This window comes from Fukomys damarensis, unplaced genomic scaffold (assembly GCF_012274545.1).
Source record: "Fukomys damarensis isolate Sample0158 unplaced genomic scaffold, DMR_v1.0_HiC HiC_scaffold_33, whole genome shotgun sequence".
NCBI lineage: Eukaryota > Metazoa > Chordata > Mammalia > Rodentia > Bathyergidae > Fukomys > Fukomys damarensis.
In genome coordinates this window covers 2,878,744-2,894,163 of record NW_022900945.1, presented here as the reverse complement: position 1 = coordinate 2,894,163, position 15,420 = coordinate 2,878,744, and the positions used below count along the sequence as shown (strand labels likewise).

Here is a 15,420-nt window from a genome sequence, read left to right as displayed (position 1 = left end):
GCCCGTGTCACCGCAGGCACATGGACACATGTCATTCCCGTGAGCGGGTCCGCTGCCGAGGCAAGCGAACCAATTCTACCCGAGCCACAGCCACAGCCTTCACTTCACCGGGTTCTTCAAGAGACAGGAAACAAAAATGCGCACAGAAAATCCTCTTACAGAAAGACTCGCTGAGCCCTGTCAACAGCAAGCATGAGCCCGGGTTCGCAGCGTTCAGAAGACAAAAGGAAAGGAGCAAGGATCAGGCAAACGTGACCACAGCCAGTCAGTGCTAGAGAATAAAGTAACAGCAGCGGCCACGCGGCTACAGCTCCAGCGGCCGCCCCTCCCAGGTCTCCGGGATGAGCAGAGGCCCGTGGGGAGACTGAAGGCCACCTTCCTTTCCCGCCTGCACCGCTCAGTTCTGCTTCCTTCCCTTCCCTACAGGCTGCACATCTCCACCTCAGAGTCCACTTCCTGTGAACCCAACCTGCTACCAAAAGGAATGAAAGAATGGCAAGGCGTGGTGCCACACTCTGCCATCCCAGCTCTCTGCGAGGCTGAGGCGGGAGGATCACAAATTCGAGACCAGCCTGGGCAACTTAACAAACCTGTCTCCAAATCATCAATCAATCAATCTAAACAGGGCTAGGGTGAAGCTCAGCGTGAAGACCCTGAGTTCCATCTCTGGAGATGTTTTACACATGCACAGCGTGTGGGTGACGCCTGGAAAACAGCGGCAGGGGAAGCTCTGCAAGGTCCCAGCGGTGACCAGGTCTCCACGGCACTGGCCATGGAAGGAGCAGCAACCCGGGACACACACTGGATCAGAGCACTGGGGCCGGTGCCTCTCATGGGGAAGAAGACAGCGTGAGTGTGTCAGGGGCCATGGTCACGCGATGCAGGTAACAGCTGGTTCGGGTCTGCCCAGGGCCAGTCCGTTCCGGACACAATCTCGGTCTCTTCCCCTCTCATCTGGTCACTGATTCAAGTTAGGTTCACAGAGATAAAGAGTTACTGGGTGGGAAGGTGAGGAAGGGTCTCAGAGCATCGGGGATGGGACGGGGATGGGAACGGTGCCGGTGCCGGGGACACTGCCCCAGGAGGAGTTCAGCGGGAAGTCTGGATTTTGTGATATTTTAGGGCACATAAGATAATCACAGAGATGAACTGAAGTTGGTCATTCAGCCAGCAAACTGGATCACAGATGTGTGATACCAGGTCGTTCCAGCATCGCTTAGCATAGTTCGGGCTATGTGAGGGACTTTCCGGAGAGGGAGCCATCCCGCAGGTGAGCAGCACAGACTCATAGGCCTGGAGCCTGCGTGGAATAAACAGGGAAGGGCTTGCTGCTTCCTGCCTGCCATGGGAAGAACTCTTTCTGCCTGCCGGGCCGCATACCCTGGAGCCGTGAGCCAAATAAACCTGCCCTCCTTTGACCTGTGGGTGTCAAGTGTTTTGCTCCGACAATGAGAAATATGTATGTATGACAGCAGGATTGTGAAAAACCAGACCGCAGTTAAAAGTTGCAGCTTGAAGGGAAATTGAAAGAAGGACCCTCTGGGTCTGGTATGGTTTTGTGCATTCACCTATCTTCATACTGATGAGTGTAAAATCAATCACATATATCTAGACTCAAAGTGGGCAGATTTTAGATGCAATGCAAGTATCACTACATGTTTTATGGCACTAATGCAATCACGAAGCTGGGGACCTGGGCTTAAAAAGGTACCTGAAATTCCTAAGTTGCTTGATTTTCGTTCTTTCATTTTAGGAAGAACATGGCCTTTGCTGGGTAGAGCTGGGCGGCAGCAAGGAGAATTTTGTAAATGTTAAATTTCCAAAGTTCAGTGCTCCTTGGTGGATTCCATGCTGACGAACCCCAAGGGAGGTGAAGACACTGTAGGTCAAATGCACTTAACGCAGCCACCCTAGCAGCACCCCAGTCCTCTGTGACCCCGGGACAGAGCAGCAGCCCACAGCCACCCAGCAGATTGGCACTGCACACAGCTACTCCCGCCCGGTGAAGGAGTTTCCCTCTGCAGCATGCTGAAGTAACTAATCAGGGCACCGCTGCGAGTGGGGACCCTCTGTGTTTTAAAGAAAAGAGAAAGCACGGCCATTCACCCTGGAGCAAAGCACTGAGGCGGCTGGAATTAGCCTAGCCTGTGCCTCCCGGAGCATTCACCTGCACAAGAGGACTTCTAAGCGCCCCACCCCCTGTGAATCCTGTATCTCAGCGAAGACTGCAGCACTACCAAGATCCAAGTTTGCAACTTCAAATGCTCTTTAAATGAAACACAATAAAAAAAGTCTGGGCACTTTTTCTCTCTGCACAGAAGACGAACTCCCACTTCTACTCTCTCCACCTTGGCATAACTCCAGAGAGCAAGAGGCAACTTTCCTTGGACTCTTCAAATAAACTCTCTTAAGGGATCAGGCCACGCACAAGAAAATAGCTCAGCAGGAATTTGAAAGGGGGAGAAAAAAGGGTGAGAAACCAGGAATAAAAGCAGGAAAGAGCCGGAGCAAAACATCACGGACACGTAATGTAACACACGCACCATCACCGTTAGATATTTGAATGGAATCAGGGACCAGGAGCCAATTTAAAAAGTGGAGATCTGGCAGGGGCAGTTTTAAGAGAAGGACTGTGTGCTGGGTGGAAGGATGCAGGCCCTAGTTTTGGATAAGCAAATCTAGGAATGGTTTGTAATTTATGAGAATCTGTTTTCAGCCGGCTGAGAGGCGGCCTGAAACTGTGTTATCAGTCAGGGCTGCTGATGGATGGGGCGGTGGAAGCCCTGGGGCGGGGGGCAGGAGAGGAAAGGGGGAGCCCTGCAGTCCCCTCCACCACCACACTCCTCTCTGGTATGTGTGCAACACTGGGAAGCTTCAAATGCACGCAAGTCAGTTCCCAAATGCCCCAGCAGCTCCAAAAGCCGCTTGCAGATCTCAACTGCGGATTCTCCGTGGAACACGCCTGCCAGGAGGGAGCAGGTGGCTCTTGAGACCAGCTCTTAGAAACACCCAAACTCAGTACTGGCCAGTTCTCCACCGACCTTTGCCAAGTTCCTTGCATTGCTCAAGAGCTCTTAACTAAGTCTTCCTTAACAACGAACACTGAAATGAAACAGCATTTACAGGGATTCTTTTAAACCGAGCTGGCGGTGTGTGAGGGGACCGCGCTGCCTGGCCCCATGGCCCCTCAGAGATTCCTCGGTATTTGTGTTGCTGAGCTTTTACTCATGGCACCATGAATACGCTTTTCACTCTTCTGGGGCTTCACTCTCAGCCGATGCTGCTGCTTTCTGAATTTTCTAAGAAAACACAATCACTTGGAAGGGAATGTCCCAGAGAGCCAGATCCCTAATGCCCTCCCTCACCCCGACAGCGCCACCGTGGGGTTCTGGCCCGGGTGAGCGCACCTCTCCCAACGCTAAGCCACTGCCCAGGAACCATTTCCTCCTTCCTCCTCCTGACTTCCTGCACCCTACTTACTTGGATCTTAGAAGTAAATTCTGTGTGAAACTGTCTCCCCCACCTCTCTACACCCAAAACCCCAGGCACCAGCCCTGCCCGTGTCCCGGCTCCAAACTGCTTCTCCTGGGGCACTGTCTCGGCCCGCTCTGTGTGGCTGTCACAGCACCTGGCCGTTTATCCAGGTCACGGTCCAGAGGCTGGGGAGTCTATGCCTGGGGGGTATGGTCCAGACTCGGAGGGCCTTCTAGGTACATCAAACTGCAGTGCAGGAGCTCGGGGTGGGTGCACACCTATAACCCCAGCACTCCAGAGACGGAGGCAGGCGGATTTCAAGTTCGAACCCAGTGTAGGGAAATTAGTGAGTCCTCTCAAAATAAACGGGCTGGGCTCAATCCCTGGCACAAGGTGTCCCCTAAGTGAGAGGCCTCAGCCCTGTGATAGCTGCACGTACTAGGTCACTTTCGGGGAACCACGTTCAAGACCCAGCAGTACTCAGCATCTGACACTGGGCATTTACTTGCCTACTAGTTTAAAATATGTAACTCCCATCCCTCAAGTCATGCGATCTTTGTTTTGTTTACATCTTCTAACCCGGTGCAGCACGTAAAAGGTGCTTAATGACCACTGATCAATCAACTGTCAGTATGTGAGTCAGAAGGAAGGTTGGAAAAACTGCTTCTGTATTCACTAAGAAAGAAGCATAATAATTCTATTACTGCTGGGTGGTGGTGCACACCTGTGATCCCAGCACTCCGGGAGGCTGAGGCAGGAGGATCCCAAGTTTGAGCCCAGCCTGGGCAACTTAGTGACTCAGAAAGACCTTGTCTCAAAATAAAAAATAAAGGAGGGCAGGAGATGTAGTAGCTCAGTGTAAAAGGCCCCAGGTTCAGTCCCTGGCATTACAACAAAGAATCAAAGAAACTGATTACCGATGGTGGCACTGGATCCTTGCAACTGCTCCTTATCAGAAACAATAAAGTAAGGTCCCCGCAGGCCAGGGAGGCAGGGGGTCCTGGCAGGGGCAGGGCTCTGGGACCCAAGCCAGCTGTCCCCTCAGTCTGCCCCTGTGCTTCTTTGCTGTCCCAGCCGCACAGCCGGGGGTAACAGAGTTCCCATCAGAGCCACGTTAAGAAAGGGACCAATAGGGCTGGGGATTTAGCTCAGTTGTTCCACCGCCTGCCTTGCAAGTGCAAGGTCTTGAGTTCGATCCCCAGTACCAAAATAAAAAGGCGGGGGGGTGACCAAAAAGGGTCAGAAGTGCGTGGGGAACAGGAGCCCTCTGTACCTGTGACTTGAACAAAATGCAAATCTGACTAAACAGGCACATGCTTTTTATCACCGCCATTCCTTGAACAATATACAAGCAACTGTATCAGTATGGAATCATTTACATATCACGTGCATAGCATCAGGCATTACAAGTCAGCTAGAATCGGTTTAGAGGACACAGAGGATGTGTGGGTTTCATGCGAATATCACCCCCTTTATGGAAGGCACTTGAGCACCCACAGATTTTGGTGTCCACAGGAGACATGCTGGATCCAAGCCCACAGATACCAAGGGACCCTGGAGGTGTAATTCCCTTCTGTTTTATTTTTCCCTGGCTACAAAGGCATTCATGTTTAGTTTATAATGAAGTACGCAAATCAGAAAGTGAAAATACCCCTCTATCCCATCACTAAAGTAACCATTCACACTGGTGATGGACCTTCTGGGCCCTGCACACACGAGTGACACACTTCCCTCTTCTTCACTCGAGGCAGTGTGAACAGTGGAAGGAGCACTGACTCACGATGGAGCTCTGTGGGTGTGCTCCAGGGACACACCTACCCCTGAGATCTTCCTGCCCTGCACCCAAGCTTGTGGCTGAAGCTTTCTGAGAAGCTGGAGCGTTGAGGGCCGGCTCCGTGCGGTGCCAGCTATGGAATTTCCCACAACTCACTCTGATCTGCTCCTATGAGCCTCCATCTACAGCTCTTCTGTTATTTTTTCTTTTTTAATGAGAAATATTCTGATTTAGCTTTTTTTCCCCTAGAAGTGGATTTTATCTGCTCCAGAAAGACTTCAGAATCTCTAGCCAATTAAACAATAACTGAACCCACTACGTACTAGACCAGATTGTGTGCCATGTGCCAGGCAGATTTTGGCTGCATCACTGACCTGGAAGCCAGTGTGTCATCCCTAAGAAACGGAGGACCTGCAGCTCATTCCAGACGCAGCAGACCGCCTGCTTGTGTACCCGGCTCTGATAGATAGGATTTCTCCCCCTGGTAGAGCCTGGCTGGGGTCCTAGAAGTAAATATTCTGTCCTCTGGCTTCTCCTCCAGGTTTTAATGTTGATAAGAGACCTGGGCTTTGGGGAATACAGTTCTCTGTAAGGACTAAGACCCTTCAGCTTCCCAGGAATAAGGGAAGGGTTAGGGCCTGTCTGAAACTCAAGATTCTTCTTTTGTAAAATCTGAAATAGAGGCTGGTGCAAGGTGTAACATCCCTGCAACTTTGAAGTGAGCTTGCTGGGTGTGGGGGTGCCCGCCTGTGATGCCAGCACTCGAGAGGCACTCCTGACAGGTGTACACAAGATAAAACGGGGAGAAAAAGGGGTGGGGATCCTAGGACCGGAGAGAAGAAACAAGATGTTACCCCAGAGCTGGAAGTAGCAGGGGAGTCATTACGAGTGTTTATACTGGAGGCACAGAGGAAAAATCGAAGGCAACACATGGATTCAACTTGAGCGTGGTGAAATACAGTTTACCTTTATAAAACTAACAAGTCACTGACCTGAATTTAAGTCTCGTCCCGGATTGAAGGCCCGGCTATTAACAGTAGTAGAGAGTCGATCACAACTAATTGTTCTAGATACATTGGTATTAAAGTTCCCATCGAATCTGAAACAACAGAAGAGGATTAGCAGTGATTACTTGGTGGTTATCTAACTTGAAAACCAACTAAGGAAAGTAATGGTTCACAGTGAATGTGAAACAGCTGGGGCCCTGACTAGCTGAAGATGGACTTAACACTGACAATGTAATATGAAAAAAAAATTCAGCACAGAAAGCCAACCTGCATGTAGAAGACTTATAAGTCAAATTCAATGTGGAAAATTTAAAAACAGCTCACTGTAGGGGAGATGGCACTTTCTAATTTTAGCTACTTGAGAGGCTGAGACAAAAGAACACAAGTTCAAGGTCAGCCTGGGAGTTCTATGAGATCCTGTCTAAAAATAAAAAATGAAAATGGGTGTAGCTCAGCGGTGGACCACCTGAGTTCAACACCAGTACTGCAAAAACAAAACAGTAGGGCATAGTGGCCCATGCCTATAATTTCAGCACTCGGGAGCCTTAGGCAGGCAGATCATTGCGAGTTCAAGGCCAACCTGGGGTATGTAGTGACTTCAAGGCCAGCAGAGAGATTCTCTCTCTCAAACAAAATGAACAAAACAAAAAACCCCAAAATGAAACAAAATACCGACCTTTAAGCCAATTATTCCTCAATGAACTTGATGGTACTATTGATAAAATCATACACAAAATAGATGATACAATTCAGACTGGAATTTTTAAGACTTCTCACTGGAGCCCTGATGCTTGATGTGAAGCGGAAATCTTCAACCAATCTCATCTGAAAACCACAGTGCGTGGCCAGAAAGTGCAAGGGTAGCCCTGGAGAAGGCCAGGGCCCGAATGTGCACTGTCCCTGCTGAATGTGACAGTGGACAATCAGGCCATTTTCTAAGCCTCGATTTTCTAATCTAGAAAAATAGATGCTATAATTTATTTCCCCAAACTGTCGAAAATGTTAAAGGTAATAACACGAAGGAGACACAGAGCTTGCTCTTGCTGGACTGTAATGCAAACAGGGCCAGGTCTTCTCTAGACGATTTCCCTGGTTCCCTGGATCAATTCCTAACGGTATCTCGGAATCCCACTCCTCGCCAGACAAAAGCATCGGGAAGGCAGAATGGCATTGTGCCCACAAAGACGCCATTGTCGTCGTCGAGAGCATGTGAAAGTCCACTCGGGATGTCCATCGTGGACTGCACCGGGTTTCAGATGCTGAGAGGACGACGCCTATGGTTTCTGAGATAAACTAACTCGGCGTGACATTGTATTTTTAAGTGTTTCCGATAAAACGTGCAGCTCAGGTGTCCCCAATGAATTCCATGAACTCACGGCTGAGGAGAATTCCCCGTGATCGAGGTCCACACGACTGCTCCCAGGTCTCTGCTGGCTGCATCTCAGAGAGGGTACAAGCGTGAAACCAACCAGACTGCATGGGCAGTGGCTAGGTTACCGCAGGGGGCGTCGACCGGGCCAGCAGGAGCTGAACGATCTCATCTCGGCCCGTGGCCTCGGAAGAGGGAACTGGACCTCTGGAGCCCATAGCCTCTGCCGGGGCTCGGCAATGAGTCTGAAAGGACAGTCACTTCACTGGCGTCACTGCCCTTCCCTTTGCTCCAAGGCATTCAGACCAGCAGACTGCTGCGGACAGCCACGGCTGGGCAGGAGAGGGGACCCTCGTGCAGCGGCTGCCCTGCAGGCTTGCAGGACAAACACCACACCTTAGTGCCACCTTGGGCCAAGTCCATTCCCTCAGGAGCTTGCACTGAATAATGGCAATGGCACCTCCTTCAGGCTTCGCGGCCACGCCTGAGGCAGTGTGCTGTCTTCCGCCAAGACGCACTTTTCCAAAGCAGGTGGCATAACAGACTCGCTCTGGTCTGGGCCGAGGGCCAGCCCGAGATGAGGAACAGGGGTGTTGTTTGCAGCCTTCGTGGCTACTGAGCACGTGAGCCGTGGCCAGCTTGACCACAACACCCAACTTCCTGCTTTTAAAGCTTGTGTGAAGAGTCACCAAACAGCAGCTGCAGGGCTGGGCAGCGGAGGTCCAGAGGCTGCGTCTCTGTTCGTGGCGGCCTCCTTGGGAAGTCCTGCCCCAAGACAACGTCTCAGGTCCTGTCGAGTGCCTCGTATTTGCTCGGGCAGGCGCCACTGCATTTGTGGCCCTGGCAGTGTGTTTGTTTTATGGGTGACCCATGGGTCCCGTGGAAGGGGCGCCACGTTTCTGCTCTTGCTCTCTCTGTGTACACAAGGCTTGGGGCTGTTCCTGCCTGAAGCAGGTGACGCCCTGAGCAGTTTTCCACGAACACTCGAGCCGCCTGGGCACACAGATAGGATGTGGCTCGCCTCAAAGGTCACCCAACACCAGAACCCTCGCCACACCACGATCGCCTCAGAGGCCCCAAGATCTGAGTAATCTGAAAGAGAGAACACTGCACCTGGAGTCTCTGCAGTCCACAGCTGGCTGTGCTGTGCCGAGCGTCTTGGGTGTGCCCATGTCAAAGCAGAGAAAAGTGACAGCGAACATCACACAGCAAGTCAGGGCCCGAAGAGAGAGGCGAACCCAACGCTGCTTTCCAGGGCCGAGCCACACAGCCCTCCGCTTCCTGCGAGTGAAGCACAGGAAGGAGTCTCGGAAAGAGCAGCTCTGGAGGGCGCCGAGGGGCAGAGAGCCGGGCAGCAGTCAGCTGCAGGGGGCCAGGTGCCCCGGCTTCTGCCAAATGCACACTGGCTCCTGGGAACCGGGGAATGACGATTAGATGGTAGAATTCCTTTACAGAGAACATCATCTCAAAGCGTTAAGGGATTTTTATGACAATAAAAGTGCAAGTGACTCGTGAATCCGAGCAGGTGCTTGGTTTTGCAGCATGGCTCCAGCGGTTGCCATCTCCCGGCCTCTCCCCACCGGGCTTCCTTCTCTGTGGGCTGCCTCTGCCTGAGCTGCTGTCTGGCGTCTTCAAGGCCCAGCTCGAGGTGTAACCCTCCTGTGCCGGACAGCCCCGGAGGCTGACCAGGAGTCCTGTGTCTCCACAGCCTGGTTTTTCCGTGTCTCACGGAGTCCTCAGTGGAAGGGAGAGGTGGCTCCTGGACCTCTGCCCTCTGGATCTCACACCCCAGATGCCCCATGTCCTGATAAACACATCATGGGGTGACAGGGTTCAACACACATCTAAGGGGAACAGCCTAAGGGGAACATTCAAATCCTAGCACCAACGAAAACCTAAGGTTTGTTATAAGCGGTGCGCAAATGCATCTCCCTGCACAACCTTATTCATCTGCCTTCCTCTCTCACCAGATAATGGTGTGTTAAATACGGTGGTGAGCTGCCGATATGGCCATGGAATCCCATTAACTACCCCCCGCCCCAGCACCTGTCCCCCAATTCCGCCTAGAACCTTCCATGCCCTCTAAATGTCTCAGGTTCCCCCAGGCAGGATCTAGTTCCCTGAGAACTTGGTTCTGCCCCAGGCGTGGCACCTCGTGGGCAGTGGGGAGCATCGTGGGTTCCTGCTGGATGACGGCAGTGTGGCTCGGCACCTGTCCTGCATCCCGTACCTGCCGTAATCCGGCCAGGCAATGAAGCAGGTGGGCCGGGAGAAGCAAAGGCGCAGGCCACCACCTCCCTGCTCTTCCCCATGCTACCAGGTTCCAATACTTAGGCACAGAGCAGCGAGTCACGGTCAGACGTCACATCACGGTCAGCCACCCCAACCCCTTCCAAGGCACGATGCGTTTTGTGCACATATCTTTGCAAAAAGCCACATATCAAAAGCAACATGACACCCGGACTTGGGGCCTGTGGGCAACACAGAAGTACTCTTCAGACACGTTACAGAAATGGTTGATTACAGCTGGGGTTACCGGAACGAGTTCGTCCAGAGAGATGAATAAATGTGACTGCTGGTCACATTTCTGTAATTCTAGGTTTGCGAAAAGGGTAAGAGCTAGTAAACTCACACATCTGCTTCTAAAATGAGTGGGCGATTCCCTGGAAGAGGTTCAGTTTACTTTATACTCCTGCCGTTAAAAAGTTAGTCAAGATAACAGAAAAAAATCCTATCTAAATCTCCTTTAGACCTTGACTCTAAAAAATGGAGATATGGGACTGAAAATGCCTTCTGTACCTATTTCCCTAAGATAAAACCAGTGCCTGAAGAAAAATAACGCCATCTCTCCTAGCCCTTAAGAGGAAAAAAAACACTTCCTTCTGGATTTACTTTCAAATGATCGAAGCAGAAACCCGAGGGAGAAAACAGAGCCAGGACGCCCACTTTGATCTCTGCCCGGTGGAGAAACCGCTCTCCGCCTGCCTTCCAAGATGTGCGCGTGACTGACGCCCGCTCTGATGTGCACAAGACTTTGAACTTCAGATATTTAATTCCCATCAGGTCGTAGTCATTTTTATTCTCCTTCAACAGGATTTACAAGCAGGAGATCAGCAAATGCAGAAGATAAAATAAATCTGCGATGCTTTGAATCTTACATCAAAACAGCGTTCCAGTGAGTTCCAATTGGATTTCATTCAGCCTCAATTCATAAATCAACTGTTCAGTGGAGTCCCAGTTTAGAAGAAAAAAAAAGACTGAAAGGAGAGACACACACAGACCAGTTGGGGTTTACTTCCTGAATCTACCTTCGTCTTTGTTTAAATTTCCTAGGGAAGCTCACTGGCCAGACAAAGCGCTCAGGACTCTGGGTTTCCCTAAACACTTCCAGGGAGGCCTGGCCCAGGGCACTGCAAGGCACAGATCCCCACCCGGCAGGGCGGTGCTGAAATGCGGTATTGTTCACGGATGTGTTTTTAAGGCAAAGATTTAAACAGCAAATCCCTGTGGATTTTGCAGAAGAGCAAGGCTTAAAGTGATCGCTGGGTACAGATACAAAGCCCACGCAGTGGCAGCTTATGGGGCAGGGAGTACTGGGGGCCTGTTTGCTTATGTTTAATCACTGCTAAAACTCAGAGACAAGCGCGAAAGGTTAGCAAAAGTGATCCTTTCTTTTGAAAGCAACACCTGGATTAGTGTGAAGGCTCCGAGCCCTCCTGGTCGGGTGCTGCTCCCTGCTGCCCGGCCCAGCTGCCCGTTCACACTGCTCTCTTCCCTCCACCCACCAGGTCCTGCCACTCTCCAAATATTTGAGCAACACCAGTCGAAGAAAAGAATTAAACAAGAACCCCTTATTTTCCACTTACCCACCCATGAGAACAAAGTTAAACAAAGGAAGAGCTAAGATAAAAATCAGACATCTGCCCTGCAAATATTTACACTCTGATGAATGGGGGGAGGGGCAAGAGCATGATCTCTTTCATAAAGTCGGGGTGCCGCTCCCTCCCGCAGGGAGTTTACTCACTGCAGCACCTAAATGCTGAGAAGCTGTCAAATAATGGCAATCCTGGAAACGGTTTTGCTTAGAGCTCTGCAGAGATCAGTGCGATAAAGTCACATTCCTTTTGTTCTTATTGGTAATAAGAATTAAACCTCCAGGGTTGAGCGACTGGGCCAGGCTGGAAACAAGGGCTTTTTCAGATGTCTTTGGAAGGTGTTGCTTTCGGGGTGAAGGCGTCCCCCTTACCTGGGTGTAGCTGTTCCCACAAGAGCTTGGGAAGCAGCACAGCAGCCAGGCAAGTGGGGACTCAAGTGGGCCCACAGCCGCAGCGGACGGGTCCTCTTCCTCTGCAGCTGGTGTGTGGGACAGGAAGCGAACCATGGGAGGGAGGAGCAGCAGCTGTCCGTGGCACCTCTCGCGACGTGATGGTACTGTACAGCCACGGATGGAGACCCTTTCCTTCTTGCGTGGAGGACACGAAGGGAGATCCTTTGCTGTTTATCTGCGGGGCCCCAGCTGCAGCAGGCCTGGGAAGAGCTCAGAGCTTTCCGCTGGAGGAAGGGAGGGAGGGAGGGAAGACCTTCCGGACCTGAGTCCCCGAGTGCAGTGGACACTGACTGGCCAGGAAAGAGCAGGCGATGAGGTGAGCAGTGAGACCCGGGTCAGCAGTGAGAACCTTCTCGGGGTCACGCCACGTAGGAGGGACCTCGGCTGTGATGCAAGCTTGTGTGGGTCCCCAAAGGGAGTCCCTGCCCGGGGTAAACACAGTATGAACACGCCCCAGAGCCTCAAGTGTGAGGAGGAGCCCGGTCTCCGGAGGTCAGAGGTCACAGATGGAATACCTGGGTCTCTTGGGTCTTGGCTTTTATGGCTGAAAAGGCAGAAAAGGCTTAAGGGAAGGTTTTCAGTGTTCAGGGAAGCTGGTCTATTTCTTAAAGCTGGCAGAGCCCACTGGTTGGTTTCTTTGAAAAACTGGGTTAAAAAAAAATTCACAAAAACAACTCTGCTTAAATTCTATAAAAGGCAGGGGGTGGCATTCAGTATCAGAAGCAGTGAGGCACGTCTCCAGATCAGATTGTTTAGCAATAGTCCCAGGGCCGATTCTCGAGCAAGACTTTACACTGATACAGAAAGCAAGCAGACCATGAGAGTTTTACGGTGGTCAACTCAGAACCTTCCGTGAGTCTCGCAGCAAGCACACAGCCGATCACTTCGTAGGATGGATGGGCCGTTCCAATTTGATTTCTGATCGAAGACTTTATCATTAAAAGAAAAACTCATTCTAAGTCGGAGCAGGCGGAGTTCCTTGCCTTGCTGCCGGGTCCGAAGCTCCAGGAGGATGCGGTGCAGGTGGATTAATGTTCACAGATATCACGGCCTAAGGAGGTGCCTCACTAAACAAAAACACATGCAACACTTTTTACACATCCAGTGAAGTCACCGTGTCGGTTCTCGGAATACGAAGTGTTCCGCAGTCTCCTAGCTTCCGCACCCCTCCACTCCCTCTGGTCCTGATCTCCACCAGGAGCGGCTGCAGCCTTGATGGCCTGCAGGAGGGAATGGCAGTCGAAGGGACGGAGACGGAGACGCGAGGGAGGCAGGGCGATGAGCTGGGAGAGTGCAGTCTGCGGTGTGACCCTCTGCAGACAAACATAGAAAGTCATCGTTCCAAGAAGAGTCCCGAGACACATGAAGCCGAGGTGCCAGGGGCCGGGCTGTCTGATTACCTGACCTCGTGAGCACGGGCAGAACAAGAAGGGCCATGGCGCCAGCAGGACCTGGTATTTCCTTCATTTCTTAGCTTTATTTCCCCTTTCTTCTTGGTACATTTTAGGTACACAGAACCGTTACACTCATCACTGGGGTCTTGTACCTCTACATGATGTGTCTTGGTTCTTATTCCTCCCCACTCCCCTGCCCTCTCTTCCCCCCTCACCCTTCCCTATTCACAGAGACTGTTTCCATTTTTTCCCTTTTCTCTTTTTTTCTTTTCCCTTAGCTTTTCCCTACCCCTCCCACTTCCCCTTTAGACATTTTTCCCTATTACACAGTATCAATTATACATTTTGATTCTTATTTACACTTTTAGTTTATCACACCAGAGAAACTATTCAGTATTTACATATGTATGTCCTATTTATTTCACTTGAGTATGGCCTCAATGTGGATCCACTTAGCTATAAATGTCTCTAGTTTCTAGTTCTTTGTGGCTGAGTAGTACTCCATTTTATTAAAAAAAAAAAATCTTCTTTATCCAATCTCCAACTGATGGGCAATTGGGCTGTTTCCAAGTTTTAGCTATCACAAACTGTATCACTATAAATATGGGTGAGCATATATCGCTGTGGTATGATGCTTTTAATTCTTTTGGAAAGATACCCAGCAGAGGAATAGCTGGGTCAAATCAGACATCTAATCCTAGTTGTTTGAGGTATCTCCATATTGATCTCCACAGTGGTTGCACCAGTCTGCACTCCCACCAACAATGGAGAAGGGTTCCTTTCTCCCTACAGCCCTGCCAGTATTTGTTATTGGTTGACTTCTTGACAGCACACATTCTTTCTGGGGTGAGGTGGCATCTCAGTTGTTTTCATCTGCATCTCCGAATGACCAGTGATGTTGAACATTTCTTCATATGTTTATCTGCTGCGTTTATTTCTTTGTCTGAGAAATGTCTGTTCATTTCAGATGCCTATTTTTGAATTGAGTTTATAAATTTGTGGGGGGGGTCTGAATTTTTTGAGTTCTTTATATATTCTAGATAGTAGACCTTTGTCTGAGAAACAGCTGGCAAATTTTTTTCCCACATTGTGGGTTGTCTCTTAGCTCTGTTGGTGATTTCTCTTGCAGTGCAGCTTTTTAAAGATGTGATCCCAGTTGTTGATTCTGTGTGCTAGTTCCTGTGCTACTGAGGACTTGTTAAGTGTTTTCCTATGCCAATGTCTTCAAGAGTTCTGCCTAACTTATCTTCCAGCAAGTTTAGTGTTTCTGCCTTAATATTGAGATCTTTAATGCACTCGGATTTTAGTTTAGTGCATGGTGAAACATTTTTTTAACTCATTTATTTAATGGTACTGGGGATTGAGCCCAGAGTCTTTGAACAGAGCTACAACCTCAGCCCTATTTTTATTTTCAGACAAGGTCTCACTTAAGTCACTAAGCTGTCCATATTGGGATCCAACCTGAGATCTTCCTGCCTCAGCTTTCTGAGTGCTGGATGGACAGGTGTGCTCCAAGATGCCCAGCTTGTTTTCTGAGATCTAGCAGCAGAGCAAGGTCTCCCTTAACTCCAGTCTGAGAGCCCTGAGGTTCAATCTGCGGGTTCCTCTCAGAGAGAAGGGGGAACACGGGATGCAGAAGGCAGGGCCCCAGGTGTAGCCTGCAGAGAGAGGACTTTCCTGAGGGGCTGGGACCAAGCTTCTCACCCCGGTCACCCCAACAACTGGTGCCTCTTTCTGCTTCGGAGTCTTCACTAAAAAGCTGCAATGCTTCTCTAAGTTTAGAAAGCGCCTGTGCTCAGCAAGTGGCTAGAAAACCATCAGGCCGGATCCGCTCCTTGTTTTCCTGGAAAGGCGGCAGCATTCAGAGCCCAGTGGACTGGTTCTTAGAGGAGGAAGCATCCCCAGTCACTTCCTGCTGCAAACAGCTGGTGTCCCGGACGCTCCCTGTGCTGCACCATCCCCGGCCCTCTCCCCAGCTACCAAGGGGGGCACGGCTGCTTCAGCCCACGTCTCTGACCTGAGCCCGGCTCAGCGCATTCAAAATGGAAGTCACTGAGTGCAGGCTTTTGAGGTGC

General features: G+C 50.7%; 1 protein-coding gene across 1 annotated transcript in view; it reads right to left on the bottom strand.

The window, feature by feature from the left end:
- Positions 1–15,420, bottom strand: part of Cachd1 (cache domain containing 1) — a 135,177-nt gene that overhangs the window by 55,153 nt on the left and 64,604 nt on the right. Inside the window, exon 4 of the mRNA XM_010605231.1 lies at positions 6,241–6,347. Coding sequence (XP_010603533.1) covers positions 6,241–6,347 — 107 coding nt within the window. The remainder of the gene's footprint in view (positions 1–6,240; positions 6,348–15,420) is intronic.